Here is a 17161-nt window from a genome sequence, read left to right on the forward strand (position 1 = left end):
CTTTGTTAAAGAGCTAATATCTATCTCTAATGCAATTCTTAGGTGCTGTGAATACATATTCATTTGTGAGATGCATTATGTTGGATATGGTAACTATATGTTTTCTGGGAACCTTTTATATACTGTACAAATGGAGCTTGTATATGTTAAGCTAAATCAATGCATGTGAGCGCACAGAATCATTAGAAAGGTGTTTCACTTTTAGATAGACAGAAAAAACATAAAATACAAACTTCTACGGATCCAACAGCACCATGGTAGAATCCTAATTTTATTAATTGTATGAACAGGTCACTAAAGTTCCTCAACACCAAACTCATTTAACCATGGGGCACAATAGTTTAGTTATATAGTATACTTGTGCAAACAATAAACAATATAATATATTATTACTCCCTTTTTTATACACTTTTTACTCTTTTAAAACAAAGGGCAAGTTTATTATGCAAATTGTTGGTGGGCAGACTATAGGTGAGGTAGCAAAATTAAAATGAGCAGGAATGCTGACAATCAGCAAGTATCAGGACAACCATTGCTAACCCAAAAAAGTGCCAGGATTATCCCAGGCAAGTGTTAGGACCAGGACAGACCTGTGTTCCATCCAGTAACTGGCATTCTATCACTCTAAAGTTACCCCACCATCACAGGTTTTACTGGTAACCAATAATAGAGTAGCTGAAAGAGAAGGCAATATGCTCAGCTTTGCTGCAACTTGTGTCTTGAAATGTCAGATGAATCCAATACCTTTTTAACCCACCACACATAGTTGTTTCTCCCACCTGCATGTATGTCCTGTAATGATTTATGAGCCATCTATAAAACCACAACATGTGACGAGAGAGCAGGTAACCAATGCCCCCCGAAAGAATCCAATATTGCAATGACTATGGAGCAGAGAACTGGCTAAAAGAATAGTATGTGCCCTCTTCTTTTAGCAGATTTAATATTGGATACATGTGAGTCTCTGTTGACATGGTTACTTTAAAATTCCATGTTTACAATTTAATGAGCATTGGTTATCAGCACTGAGCCAGGAGGCAAGAGATAAAAACATCTATATCCAAATTTTACATGGAATTAAAAAACAATATTTTAGGCTTTGCATGTTATCATGTCATAGCACAGCAGGTCATTTAGGAATGAAATAAACAACAAATAAATAATTGTGGGTGGTTGTATTATGATATCTGAATTTCCCTTAAAGGCTACTTTTTAAAGATCTAATCAACTCAGCCATAACAGATGTTGAAATATGAATGTTATCCCCCTGCTGCCTAACCTGCAGCTCAGGGGCCACATGCAGCTCTTGTGGCTGCATGTGCACATAATAGCCTGTGTTTTCTTTACCTTTACTCAAGACTGGGAAGGACGATATTTTCTGCCCATTCTTTTTGTGTATTTCTTTAATCATTTAGATTGGATTTGGATCTTGCTAAGAAAAATAGAACTGTTCATTACATTTTTAAATGGCTAGTGGGGTGTGATACAGATGTGAACGCATTGTTTTGTAAAGGGCTGTAATAGCGGTGATCTCTAGCAGTCTCATTTTGACTTCAGTCAATAATTTTACCCAGTTTCCACCAACTATAGTATGTTTGACTTTGACCATCTACTGTGTCATGAATGCTGACTTTCACAATCTTCATTTGTACACTTGTCATCTCTGACCATCCCCTGTATCGCGACTATGAATTCTAACCATCTCCAATTGCATTTCTGCAGCCTCTAATAGGTGTCCGTCCATCGCCTTTTTTTTCACTTTAAGCCACCAGCATGTAGTAATCTCTGCTGAAATCACAATCTGCTTTACACTCCCATATTGTCTTACTTTTATGGGCACAGCTTAGAGTACAGTTTTTAATTTATTTTGGGAGACAAACATAATTTGTCTTTACTTATTTCAAGTAAATAAAAAATATTCAAACCCCCTTTGCAAAATACAAACACCAGTTTTAGATTGATGTTTAGTTGGAAAACTTTTTGTTATGTAAACTTTCTGATTTGTCATAATCCCTGTATTGTTTCCCATTCACTCCACCATTGCATCATTATCACATTGTTTCTCCACTTTTGTCAATACGGTGAAGTCAGTGATGAAGTTACAGATTTTCTCCCATGAATAGTAATGTGTAATTTTCTGCTTTTTTAGCCGGAAGCCATATTGCCATGACTCTAAACACAAAGAACAACTGCCTTGTAAATGTACTGCCGATGTTTACATTCTTAGAAAGCTTTTCATTGTTTTCTAATACGACGTTGTCAATATTCTTTTATTGCCAGCAGCCCTGGGTTAGTAAAATGCGTCCTTAAACATTCCTTTTTAACCCTTTTTTTCTTTAATGTATATAGTACAAAGTTATTAGAAATTCCTTTACAGAGCACACAAAACATTGCTATCAGTCCAAAGAAGCTTACACTCCAATGTCACAATTACTTATAACAGCTCTCAGATAACTTCTGAACGCAGCATTTTTGGAGGGTTGTGGAAGTAAATCAGTGCACCTGTTTAAAACCCACGCAAAGACAGAAAGAATTCATATAGATTTCAACTTAACCAGCATTTGTCTATAGTGCAGGGTTCTCCCCAGGCCCTTTTAGCTGGGCACACCACCCGGCACTTTTTAGCACCCACCCGGCTGTTTTTGGGTAGTTACTGAAGCGTTTGGTCACAATACAGGTGCTGCCACCTACCTACAATTTCTTCACACCCGGCTTAAAAAAATTCTGGGTTGAGCACTGTAGTGTACTGTGTAATGAATGTTTCCTGGATCCCATGGGTTCCTCCAGAGTTTGCTAGGGATCCCTTGAGCCATAAGACATTTGTACCTCTCATGGACTTGATAGATATGTTCATTAGCCTTCATTTGATGCAGTTTTTTAGATGATCAATGCAGCATCCTGGGCGGTCTGCCAGCTTTGCTGCCTCCATAGACTTGAGTTGGAAGTGTTTGAAAGCCTTTTTACTAGGCTTTAAAAAATGCTTCACAGGCAGTTGCAAAAACCTGTACAAACCAGGTGTTTGTACCTGAAAATGATCCTGGACATCTAGCTATGCATTCTAGGTGTCCAGTAGCAGTTTTTTTAATATCACAGGTCTGAACAAGCCCTACGGGTGACCACCTTCACACTGGCCAGGAATATAAGAAGCAATCTGTAGGCAGGCTTGAGCTGGTATTGATGCATGAATTAGGTCCCCAAGATGTTGTCACTCTGTACCTTCCCCACTTCTAGTGGCTGCTGCTTGGAGACAGGTAGTATAGTGTTAGGAGGGTTAGAGGGGTACTGTACATTTGGGAGAGGTTGATCTAGTCTAGTCTAGGTCCAAAATGCTTTTTAGAGCTGAGCATTAGCACAAGTGTGGGGCAGACTACAACAGAACAGCTTTACAGTTTGCAAAATATAGAGCATAATGTCTCTGCTTCCATTTTTCTAAGGTTCATATATTGGGAGGTGTGTAAGATCCCAGAGGAGGGGCCATGAGAGTGGAGCTTACTGGAGGGGTGATATGATGATTTAATTTTTTATATTAAAAATGTAAAATGCAGCTGATTAGATGGGGCATTTCACTTGATTTGTGGACTCAGATGTGGCCCTTAAGACATTTTAGGTTGGACACCATTGGCATAGACTGAAGGGTGGTTGAATGTGGAAATGACTACTTTAAATTAAGACATAGTGATAATAGGATACTTAAAATTTCAAAATCTCCATTCTACTAATAGGCTCTTTCTGGAATCTCCATTTAAGCGTATGTGTCTAAGGCACCTTAATTGATTATGTCTGTGAAATAGCTGAAACCGGGTTTAAAGAAACGGTCAGAGTTAATTCTCCACACAAAACTGGCATGAGAATTGATGTCATGTAGATTTTCTTTGCTTTTTAAAAGACACAATGATTGCTCCTTTACAAAGATATTTTAATACTAGTTTAATTAATACTGCCCTGTTTTTTTTATATTTGTGGATTGAAGGAGATTTTCTCTTGGTAAGAGTATGTATCTGAGCTTTATTTTTTTTTTCTGGCTAATTTATTGTATTCCCTTACCCTGAGCTGTCATTGCTGAGGTTGGCTCAAGTGCTGTACGTGATGGTATTAGTGTAGATTTACTTCTCCGCATATTGATGCAGAGTCTTGTGAAGACCAGATAAAAGATTTAGCGCTACTCAACTTCATGTCTCAGGTGCCCTGGGTTTTTCTTTAAATGAGATTACAGTGTCCACTGAGGAATGAAATGATGCATAAGAATATTAATAGCATTCATTCATACAGAGGCAACACATTTCTCAGCTCATTAAAATGGTGCTGACAATGACCTTTATTTCCATGTTTTTTCTTCTATAAATGGTTGTAATCAGATATGTGTGATAATGGAAGCATTCAGTGACTTTTTACTATGTATTGTATTTGATCAGCTTGATTCCATACCAGAGCCTGACACCATAAAATGTGTAAATTAGTTAATAAAATGAGGAACTGAATTGGACTGGGGTTCCAGAAGGATTTGATAAGTGCAGCTTGTCTCATTCCTTCTAAGAACTTGATGATGACATCATATCTACTGTGACAGACGCTGATATAACTTACATTTCAAAAGTACATTTCTCCTGGTACCGTGTGTCTCTTTCTCCAGAAGAACCTAGCGATCTTATAATCTACACTCGGCTGTGTATCGACTTGCCCAGAGAAGTAGATTGTTTTTTTTTTCTCCCCTCTAACCACAAAATTCCTGACCCGAGGCAGTGAGAGTATAAACGCACTTGTTATCCTTTCCCCATGATTTGTTACTATGATCATAGTATACAGGAAAGGCTGTTTCAGTTCAGCTAACATTAAATTGCCCGTATATAGTAGACTTTAAACACCTAAGTGGTTCACATTGTTATTTTTATGTTTCTGATCTGTCTGTTTGTTGCTCCATTTTGCTTGTCCTCCTTAAAGCTGAACTCCAAGCAGCAACCAAATCGACAGCTTACAGTTGTTGATAAACCACAGGAATTTGCTTTTTCTAAATACTTTTGTACCTGTCATACATCTAATGATGTATGACCCACTTAAGTCTTCCTCTATTCTAAGCTCCGATCCAATCTTATGGGGATGGCAATGGGTAGTAAACCTATTGTTGTGTAGTTCTAGTGCACCAACATACCTAAAGCACCTTGGAAATGTCCAGACACCATTGAATTTGGCTTTGCTGGCACACCCTGTGCTTAAACTGGGATTTTGGGAATGACAAGAATGCAAAATAATTTAACAAATTAGGGTGTATATTTGATTCGGTAAGCAGTTGCCTAGTTCTGCATTTGACTCCACCTATAGAACGTATCACAGATGTGGTGAAACAAACCCCACTTTTTTGGTACTATAAGAAGCCAGTCTTACACCTGCCAGTCTTCTGAGATGGGTATTAAGAAAACCTTTTAGCAATATTTTGATTACCAGAACTAATGACCAAATTAAAGTAAATAATGGATACTTAGATGCACTGGGATGCTTAACTGCTCCTTTTCATTTAGCATTTAAAAATTACCAATGTAATATTTACAGTTTGGGTGAAAAGTTTAGCACAAAACATATAACTTTCATTTTTAATTTTTTTGTTTTATAATGCATACAACTATCTAATTTATCTTTCTAATGAACTTTTAAAGTTAAACTAAGTCCTATAATACTTTAAGAATTGCTGTGCCTGGAGCTCAGTTGTAACAGTTTCTAGAAGTATACGGAGATCAGTCCATATAAAAATGGAGGAAAAAAAAAAGAGGGGTTTCTTTGGAATTCAAACAATAAGGTTTATTTGTAATATACTTGAGTTTCAAATTAGGAAAAATATAATTATAATTTCAAACATAGTAAAATCAAATTTAGAACAACACAGTCTTATCTCTGTTCTCCAAAAAGGCTTTAAAAGGGGAAGGTGGAGATTTGTACAGATATATGCAAAAACATAACAAAACAATACAAAAATGAAACACACAGGTGTTGAAACACATTATCAGTAGGTAATTACTAAAACAATATCCAGTGGTTACAATCATTAGTTTTCAAAACATATGTGGATATAAATGTAGGAGGTTCTTTGTTTAAAATAAGTATTATGAATCAGAATATGTAACATTGTTAGTAGTAGGTTTGTGGAAAGTCATATGGTACTCTCTTTTCGATTGCCCATACTGAGATCAGCTGCTAATATCTTGTAATATGGATTGCTTATTAAATACCCAAACACAAAGTCAAACTGCTGCCCATTTCAAAGCATTCTGGTACAACCTCTTAATGTCTTTAAATGGACATTGAATACAGCCAATGCACTTTAAAATTTGTCTTGGTCAGAAAATATTTTGGTAATTCTGTTTTTTCAATAAACAGAAAGAGACCCAAAATCTTTACAGATATATATAGTTGGACAGAAAAAGAATTGCTTAAAGCTTTGAGTGTGAACCAGTCCATGTGTATGTTCCACTGGCAAATAAATGAAACATGTTTCTGTGTAACTGAGTGAATATTTATTCCTTAATTAAACTTTAAATGTCAGCTAGAGTAAGTAAGTGTGTCTGTGTTGCTCATAGTAACTAGATTCCTGTTGTGTTTCTCAAGCACAGTATTAAATAAAACTTATATGTTGCTTTGATTAGACACAGACACTGTTCATCAATCTTCAAGTATTCATATACAGGCTTATCTATGTATGTAAGATATTAATGTATGTGCTGATTTAGGAATTAGACAAACAGAAAATGTATTTAACTCTTGGTTGTGAAGAAGAAATACCATTTCCCCCAATGTTGCGATTATTAAAGCATTGCAGCTGATACAACTCTGATAGTCCAGAGCAATTTCTGCATCTCAGCATTCAAGGATCAGTTTGTTGATTCAAGGATCAGTTTGCCATTTGTAGATAAACAAGACTTTCTGTTGTTGGTATTGCCAATTCTTCTTTTTTTTTTTTTAAAGTATTAAAAAAAAGTGATAGAAAGTGGATAAAAATATGGGTCCAGGATCCTATAACTGATGCATCCTAGGAAGCAGGAATCTTTGCTTCTGACTTCACTGCATACTTTCTGGTCATTGGAAATCATCTTTAGCCATTGGATGGCCACTGATGATGTAACTCCTGTGCATGTACGATGTAACGATGTATTGTAAAATATAGGCTAGCGGTTAAAAACAGCACAGTAAAGGCTAGTAAAACCAGTTTTTTTAAAACTGTACCTGCAAGCAGAAAAACATGGTTGTCTACTACATATGGTCAGGAAATGTTTAATTAACATATTGGAAAAATAGCAGCTCCAACCACTTTGGGTGTCTTTATTATTCTTGTGGTGAAAGCATTGAAACCCACACCTCAAGGCAGAAGGACTTTTTCAGAATGAGGTCAGTCGTGCCCAGCTGCTTGTTCAATGACAAATGTGCCTAAATTTTCATAATGGCAATCATTTTAATCCAGTTGGCTACAAAAGTGGTGGGATCTATAGAAAAACTGATGGTACTGAGCAATGCTTGCAATGATAAAAGAAAATTTTACTACAAAATTCTGGGATGACCAAGGCCAACATGACCTAGTCAGAGGTCAAAGCTGTAGGGTTGTTATCATTGACAATATTTTTTGGTTACTATACCATTTCAAGACTGTAAATGTGTTGTAAAAGTACCAAGTAACAAATATTATCCTGCCAGCTATAATGAATTTTTATAGCCGTATCCTGATTTCCATTGTTAATTCTAGATTGACTCCTACTTGCACATATCTCTATCATATTGTCAAACAGCAAGCAGTAAATGCCTTAATGGAAAATATTGATGTGTAGTTGTGTTAACTGTTGTAACTCAACAACATAAATGTGGCTGTGATATGTTATTTATAGGGGGTGTTGCAAAATCTTTCTGATGCATTCCTGATCACAAAGTGTTTAGCTAAATAATATGGCACTGATTACAGAGGAGCCACAGTCCATCACCGGTAGGATTTAATATCCATTTTCCTAATCATGGGAAGGTTTCTCCAATATTACAAAGAGTTGGTTCGCTATTCCAGGGCTATAGACAGTGATGATTGAAGAGAGTAACAACAATTAATAAAAACTTAACCATTGATTTCAATTTATCCACAATGAACAATGAAATAAAATGCCTCATACATGGATAATTACATTTGCCATGTTGTAATATGTGTTTCTCTCTTTCCTTTTAGGAATGCTGGCTTGGGCGTGTGTGCTATGGCATGCAGATTTGGTGGTATTCTTGCCCCTTTTGTGCCATCCATGGTAAGGACTAGTTTTTTCATATGGATTTTTTCTTTTTTTAGCATAGAATGCATCCTGTTCTAAGGATACCAAGGTTGGAAAAATATACTATATATATATATATATACTATATATATCTGTCAAAGTTGTCCTTCTACAAATGTTTCCAGTTTCAGAGAAAATATTAAGAATGTTAGGTGTATGGTAAAAATGTCAAGGGTTTAATACCCTTAGACTGAACTTTAGCCAAGCTAAACCCTCAGATTTTAGAGTTAATGTATATTGTTATCCAACTCAGAAGCACATTGCTGTTTGAATTCACTCTGGCGTTTATGGGGATGCAAAGGAATGTGACAGATTGCACTTAGAAAAACACAAATAAGGCTTGTGCATCCAGTTCCATGGGATCCAAAACCAAATTTTAGTTTTGCTTTTTAAATTTCACAATAATCGTTCACATCTGCTTATGACCCTCAGCCATAGCCAGCCAAAACGGTGGCTCTGAGTTCTAGTTTACCAATTTAGAAGCTGCTTCATGGTCAATCACTTTGACAACTTTCACATACCATAGGGCCCTGTGACATCAGGATTTGTTTGGTCGCCCCAGAGGGACAAGTATGCAGTTTTGTAAAAAGCAATTTAAATGTGTCTGGGCTCTGTTGAAAAATAACCTGTCACAAAACGAAGCAATTCCATACATGACAGTCAGTCTAAAGGAAAGGCTGTAAGAATTGTCTCTGTAATGGCTTTCACACAACTCCAGCTTGGTAAAAAAAAAAAAAGGCTGTTGTATTGACTTTTTCTGGTTAGGGGTATAAAAAATGACCTTTACTGGAAAGACTTGGCACGGATCCTGCTCAATATTTGCAATAATAATATATTATAATAGAGTGGCATTGTACAAACCCAATAAAGGGCACTTGTTTGTTAGGATTCAATACATAGTGATTTTGTAAACTGTACTTTCTACTGTATGAAGGATTACCAAAACAGCACTTTTATTTAGACGGTGTTTACTGTCTTCTATTAGGATAAAGTATTTATCTCTTCACATGTTTATACCAATTATTTTATAGTACCAACCACAGTATTCAATGGTCGTAATAGTACAGTCCTGTTCAACTCAGCCCAACATTATTTTTAAAACATTCTTTATTTAGGTATTTTCAATAAGGAAAAACTATGGGGAAAAGTATGTTTCATCAGTATAAACATGGCAATCAAACGTACATTATGAATTCAACAGGCAAAGTGGGTATCGAGACAAAACAAGGGGAAAACCAAGGAAAATTTGGAGTATATGGATATGCAATATTTAGGCAAAAATGAGGGAGAATATAAAGAACAATAAGCTGGTTAACAATATTATTAATCCAAAAGAAATATACACTGAATTAGAACAAGGAGGTCTAAAGGCAACCTCCACAAGAGATTGATTTAACAGCAAAACAAAACTCCAGCCCAACATTTATTTTTTGGTTAACTCATAAAAAGCAGATACATACAGTACAGTTCAAGTTTGGGTCTGTCCACCCTATAGAATCTTAGATGTATAGCTGATACATTTTGGAAGCAAAAAAAAATATTAAGACTTTGTGCCAATGCTTTAATCAAATTAGGCGAAGGTCACTGTCATAATAATAGAATAATGCTTAAGGAATGTAATGACTCCAGTATACATCTGTAATAATTTATTGAGGTATCAACAAATTCTGTCTGATTATCATACTTTGGATTCTCAATATATTTATTTTACTTGCATTAATTTAAGCCAGAAAAGGAAAGCTTTACTTCTTGCTTGAAATACCTCATCTATTAGCCAGTGAATAAAATGTTTCAGCAGGTATTAGGACAATTTCACAATTTCAATGCATTCACAGTAAGCAGAGCAGCTAGGGTAATACAAATGTTGGTGACTGTGATAGTAGACCAGAAGGACTGTGAAGGAGAGCTGAGAACAACAGAGGGTTTTAAATTGTGAAATTTTAGAACAAGTAGGCTGTTTGGCTTTAACTTTTTCCTACACTACTTTTCAGAGTTTAAATTCTATGAGTGGATTACTTTTGTTTGGCCAAGCTGTACTGCTTACACTGCTCATGTTGAATTTGAGCACCCTATGGTGCCTGAGAGCCAAATTTCTTTAAATTGTACAGTACCTAAGGAGACAAATATCCCCATACTCTGCAGAGCAACCCTCCATACAGATTATTCTGTAGTTAGTAACTCATGTCTGTACCTCACTGTGGCTTCTTACTGTGATGGTTCATAACCAGTAGCAAGATGCTATAGGGGGCTGATCATAGGCATAAGCCATGATGGTTAAAATTGTATACCAGAGGATTTTTAGGACTCTCAAGATGTTCTAAATAATAGAATCTATGATGTACATACATGAAGTTGCCTACTGTTCAGAATAAGTAACTGTGTAACCTGTGCAGTCTGCACAAAGGTTTACTAGTTATAGTGTAGGTTTTGCACAAAGACGTTACCAATTAGTTTTTTACTGGCTTTTTTATTGAAGACTTACACCACCAGTTTAAACTGTAAGAACAACATATTGGTTAAACAGAACCATATGAACCTATTTCTTAAAGCAGCTTAAAGACAAAACAATTATTTACAAAGACTTGTAGCAACCAGTCAGATTTTCCCTTCATTAACTGTCTAAAAAGGTGGAAACATACTGCTTATCACTAGATAGGAAATACTGCAGTGGAGGTGTCACCACTATTGCCAGTTTTTATTGGTTTATTAATTTTTTTAAATTTATTTCCAAGCCCATTACTGGTGTCCTTTTACCGCATCTAATAAATTGAACTTTACCATCAGACCTGGTATTTCATTCAAGAAAAAATGTTTCCATCCTTCCTTTGGATCTGAGTAATAATCTTCTGCTCCAGAAGAAATGAATGGGTAAATCAATCAAGCACTTGGTATCTTATAGTTTACATCTCTATATAATTTGAAATATTTCTGCCATTAATGTTGATAATGAAAGCTGGGAGAAAACATTACCAGATGTGCCATGCACACTGCTTTTGGCAAGAGATCACTTCAGAGCTTGATACAGTGATTTCATGACTGGGACTCAGACATAAGCAATTTTGTAGGTGATTTGTACGAGTCCTTGTCAATATAATTTACCATCAGTAGTTTGTGTGGGAGTTTAGATGTGAGTTACATTCCCCTGTGTTTTGAGCGTGATATCTTTGTGGAAGGTATTTGCAAAAAAGGAAACAAACAGGTGTTTTAGTAACTCAGAACATCGTTTTTTTTAAAATGTATATTTACAGCTTGTCAATGCAAACATGCAGACATGAAAAATATTTTCAATGCAGTTTTAAATCTGTGGTGTGATTTAAGTGAAATGATTTGTTTTATGCTGGACTGCAGCTTCTTATTTTGTAATGCCTGTGCAATGATTTTTATCAAACCTTTTAAGGCATCTACAAATTAAGCGTCAATAAAGTAATATATCTACATTAAGGTTATCGGTCAGGAGGGAGCTTTTCATGCCTGCAGTTTCAGTTTTTTAAATCCTGCTTTTATACGATAGGTTTTTATTTCCAGTACACTCCAAATGCAATTTACTAGTTAAAAATGAGAGCATATGTTATTGACTTCCATGACATGACCCAGTAATTATCTTTGAATATAAATCCACACTCACTTTTTGCTTTTTATATTTATTGCAAACTCAAATAACTCATTTGACACTGCAATTAAAAACCTAAGGGAGTTGCAAACTGAAGTGTCTTGGAATGTAAGTGTAATGTTTGTTTTTTGCGGTACAGCCTGCTGTAGAAACCTGTCAGGGTAAGCTTAGCATTGACAGTAATTTTATATTTTAAAAATGCACATTGTTTGAACTGCAAACTGCTTTGTATATGGTAAATGTTCAGCTTCCATTATGATTTTGTAGTTTCAAAACTTTAATTTGTCTTCTATCTTTGTACCATTTGGAAGTTGCAGTCTAATCTGTGTCCTCCATTCTCAGGGCATAGCAATGACCTATGGGTCTGAGGATAGAACCAGGGTATGCAAGGGTAAATGCAGACTTGTAAAAGTGTCACATGCTAATGAGTTTGGAACAGAGAGAGAAGGTAGGAGAAGCAGTTGGTATGATAAATTTTTCATTGTAGGGAACTGGCATTAACATTTTGTGGTGACTAAAAGGATCGCTTTTAGATGCTCTCTTGGTTTTGGGATAAAAGCTCAGAAAACTCAGGTCACAGAATTTCATTTGGCAATTTATTCCAATTTCTCAGTATTTAAAAAAAAATGTTGTAATAGCCCCGGAATTAGTCGGGTTACTACTTTAAATGAAGTTGTTACTAAAATAAATGAGTATGTTTGATAAAAGGAAGAAGTTTGCTAATCAAAACCAGGGTATTTGTTTAATGTGGCAGTGTATTTGAAAATTGTGTACAGTTTAGTTCCTGATTTCCAGGAGATAATATACAAAATTAGTATTGTTCAGCATACAAATAGGTAAGGTCAACCCACTAAGTTTTAAGACGTGGAGGTTTCTTTTTACCTGATTAATATATTCAGAAATGCTGACTCTAGTTAAGTATTTTTCCAATTTCGCCTCTTCAGGGGACTTTGCCATAGAGGTTGTACCGCATGCTGCATATGAGCATATTAAATGGGTAAATTAGTTCATATTTCAAAAAGGTAGCATATTCTACATTGTAAATTACATATTGTATTTTAAGTTATATTACATAATAGTTAATGTTCAAGAGTGTGATCAGATTCAATACATAACATAGACATAAACTGATATAATCGCAATTGTCAATAGTGATAGTTACATAATGTGCATAACCAGGCAATGAATTTTATTGATATTTCAAATCAAAAAGGTATCATGATAGAACAAAAGCAAAAATAAATATAAAATAAGACAGTCCAATAATAGTGGAAAATTAGTTGGGATAATGTGATATACATAATGTAGCACATATGATTCAACAATATGTTGTATTATTATTAGAAAAACAGATTTAGACCAATTATGATGTCATAGTTTGTATGAATGGCAGAGCAGAGTCATAATATTATGTGGGTTCTGCTATAACTCAAACACACCATTATGGTGTTGCTAAATGAAGATGATAATAGATGATTATATTTGTGTAGTAAAGGTTACTTACATGATGTTGTGAGATGAGATGAATTCGATTAAATGGAGGGGATACACTCAAAAGTGCCAGTTGAGTCTGGAAAAGGAGAATTGTGGTGGTGGATAAGGTTTAAGTTAAGTACACTTAATATGTTAACAGGGAAGTGCAAGTAAATGGAATATTAGTAAATGGTGATGGTATTAATAGTTGCTAGTATAGTGGTCACTGGTGAGTTGACATGAATGGATGTAATAGGTTGAGAAAGAAAATAGGCTGTACCTGGTATAGGTATTGAAGGACTGAATGCAGAGCTGTTGCGTGCAGCGGAGGCGCTATGTATAAAAACAGCGTGGAAGGACAGTCCCAGCGTCTGTCCTTTAAAGGGGAAGTCCCCATGAGATTATGAAGTTCCAGTGCATGCGCAGTGTGGTTGGGCATGCGCTGTAGTGTCTGTAATCACTTTGCCCTGGTTGTTGTTAAAATAGGGTGCTTTTTTGGGAGTGAACCTATTGGTGTTACGTGAATGGAACAGACTATGATGGATATGGGAAGTCTGACACTCGGGGTGGTGATTGGGTGTAGGAATGAAGATGCTGGGGGGGCGGGTGTGCAAGTACTGGGAATGACATTTGGAGGTGCATACTGTGGGGGTCAAAAGGTGAGGGTAGGTGAGTGGAAGGGATAATAGGAGGGAAGTATGTATATGTAGAGGATGTTTTCTGTGAAGACTGAGGATGATACTGGGCCCCTCAAATTATCCATCCCTGCCCACATTATTATCTACCACATCTCCTGCACCCCAAACCCCCAATAGGAACATGGACTTTTCCATTTATAATCCCCCAACAACCCCTGATATTAGCCTCACGCCAGATCTACAAACTCCTCACATCTCCCCACCCCTCCCTCAAACATCATCTACAAGTACCTCAAACCAACCATTAGCATCTGGCACCCTCCTCTCCTACCAACTTACAGCTCCAACAACATTCTCTGTCAACCTCGGGGCAACCCCCAAATCACAAAAGTCTTTTTAGGCCACCTACATTCCCAAATCCCATCTCCAATTCCCAAACAGAGCCTCATGGACCAGTTCCTATTGAAAACAAACAAGGACCCAACAACATAGAAATTGTCAACCTGTCCAACTACTCATTGACAAAAGCAGAAAAGGAAGTCCTAACAATGGGCCTCTCTTTCTGCCCACCAAATAATTATGATAAATTTGAAACTATTAAGGACGTGAACTTCTTTGCCCGTAACGTACCACTCAAGTGTAGATATGACCCTGCTAAAGAAGATACTTTTACCAATGCACTCAGCACATGCAAGGACTTCAAAATAGAGGCTTTCAGAAATCTTCAAGACCTAATGCAACTTCTAATGGAAAACGAACCCTACAGCACACAAGAAGACACTATCAACAGAAAAAAAATCCCCTACTAAGGAAACCAAAATCCAGTTTCTTTCCATAACTCTGTTAAAATCCACGAATACAATTATTTGTGGATTTGGTTACAATAGACATACTTGGAAGCAACCCGACTGGGGAACGAACACATAACAATTTTACTACAGCTATAAAGAAAGCAGTACAAAATATCAATAACAAAGATATAATCATCAAACGGTTGGACAAGGGAGGAAACATTGCAATAATGAACAGAACTCATTATCAAGTCCATCTGCCTCCAAATATTGAACAATAAAGAATGGTATCAACCAATCTCACCGGACACCTTCCAAAACTTCAAAGATGAATTCTGTGACATAATCTGGGATACATACAGAAAGAACATTACCGAGAAAAACACAAAGGACTACCTTCCAATCCAATACCCCTTCATAACAACCTTTTTTATACACAGCCAAAAATTCACAAAAACCTTCAAAACCCCACCGGCCGACCAATATTTCAGACACTTTGTATTTCAGTGTCTGAAATACAATCAATAGCCTCACATGCAAGCAAACTCATGGATGCCTACTTACAACCACTAGTAAATCAAATGTCCTCATTTCTAAAGGACACCATAGAGCTGCTCAAATAAAAAAAAAAAAACCTACAGGCTCTGTAGGAACATATTCCCCCAATCTTCGGGGTGGCGACATTGACAACTTAACGATACGTTGAGTTTCAAACCATTTCTTCCCAAACTCCGATTCTCCCTAACCGTTTAAAACAAACATCTATTTTTTCCATATTTGCTTTAGGCATCTTTTGGTCACCGTCTTAGAAAATAATTTCCGATCTTGAATATCTCTGATATCCAGCCGAGGTTAACACACACTCGCAATCCTTATGGGTATAATAAAAATATCCTTTTCTTTAGATACACTTCCATTTATATCTTATATCCTTATATGAAAATATCTTTTCTTATTCTTCCTCTATATATACTCAAATATACATTTAAACTCTAACATCGGCACATTCTATGCCTTGTAAGATCTCTTACATTGAAAAAGTTTTGTACTCTCAAAATCAATGTTATACAGTAATTCTTAGAATAACTTAAGATCTATATATAGATGTACTGTATTCATTACATATTAAAAGCACTGCATTTCCTGTACCTTTCATATATGATTAACCAGCTCTGTTTTTGTAAACATGTATATCCCATATATTATTTCACTGTTTACCTTTTCATAACTTGCATTTGGGTTTTTGCTATCCCTCACAACATACCTCACAACTATTAATAACATCACAATTTACTAATATTCCATTTACTTGCACTTTGCTGTTAACATATTAATTGTACTTAACTTAAACCTTATCCACCACCACAATTCTCCTTTTCCAGACCCAATTGGCACTTTTGCACCACCACAATTCTCCTTTTCCATCCCCAATTGGAACTTAGTGGGTTGACCTTACTTTTTTGTGTTTGTATGCTGAACAATACTAGTTTTGTTTTATATTATCTCCTTGAAATCAGCAACTAAACTGTACACAATTTTCAAATACACTGCCACATTAAACAAATACCCTGGCTTTTCCTTTCTATTCTCGTAAAAAAGTAAGTTGCCGTTGCTGGACTCCTTGGTACCGAAAGCTGATCACTGGTTTGAAGTGCAGACATGTGTGTTCCTGCACATTCAATATTCTTTGCTTTGCCTAAGTGTTGTGCTGTACTGATTAGGTAAAGCTTCAGCACTTCTTTATATCACTAAAGCTTGGCTGCCCCCCTTCTGTTTTCAGTGCATTGCTTTTGACTAAGGCAGCCCATCACTGTAATAGACCTATAGAAATGTATGGGGTTGGGGCTTACAGAGCAGCACCGGCATTATACAGGAAGTATCAGAAGGAGCCTTGCTGATCTAACATTTCAAATTCATGCTGCACAGGAAGTGTTTTAGGGGAAGGTAAATTTACAGTCTGGCAAAGCACACAATAAATACCTGTCTCCCTATCGTACCTTAATCACAAAATAATGTAATATGTTTAAAAAAAACAAAAAAAAAGACCTGTTGGGAACTGCAATATTGTACTTTAGCGCACATGTTTTGCCTCTTGCAGCCTTTTTTGATTTGCTGTCAGGTGGCAGACTATTTAGAAGAATGCACTTCCCTAACACAGCACTTGGCATTATGAATGCATGGTACCATGGTTGCACAGGTATGAATCTAGTCCTGGCTGTACTAGATTCTCTGATCTGTAAAGGTGAAAGGTTAGTTATTTCCAAATTTTTTCACAGTTAAGTAAAGGGAATTTTGTAGCCGAAAATGGAAAAAACAGCACCTAGGATACATTCTCCTAGTCTGAATTAAATGTTAATATTGAGA

At 36.1% G+C, this 17161-nt stretch overlaps 1 protein-coding gene across 2 annotated transcripts in view; it reads left to right on the forward strand.

The window, feature by feature from the left end:
• The window catches only part of LOC140339183 (solute carrier family 22 member 15-like), a 152229-nt gene that overhangs the window by 114679 nt on the left and 20389 nt on the right, over positions 1–17161 (forward strand). For both annotated transcript variants that reach the window (XM_072423735.1, XM_072423736.1), the window contains exon 10: positions 8189–8261. In XM_072423735.1, the coding sequence (XP_072279836.1) occupies positions 8189–8261 (73 nt within the window). The remainder of the gene's footprint in view (positions 1–8188; positions 8262–17161) is intronic.

The sequence above is a fragment of the Pyxicephalus adspersus genome, chromosome 10 (genome assembly GCF_032062135.1).
Source record: "Pyxicephalus adspersus chromosome 10, UCB_Pads_2.0, whole genome shotgun sequence".
In the NCBI taxonomy this organism is placed as follows: Eukaryota; Metazoa; Chordata; class Amphibia; order Anura; family Pyxicephalidae; genus Pyxicephalus; species Pyxicephalus adspersus.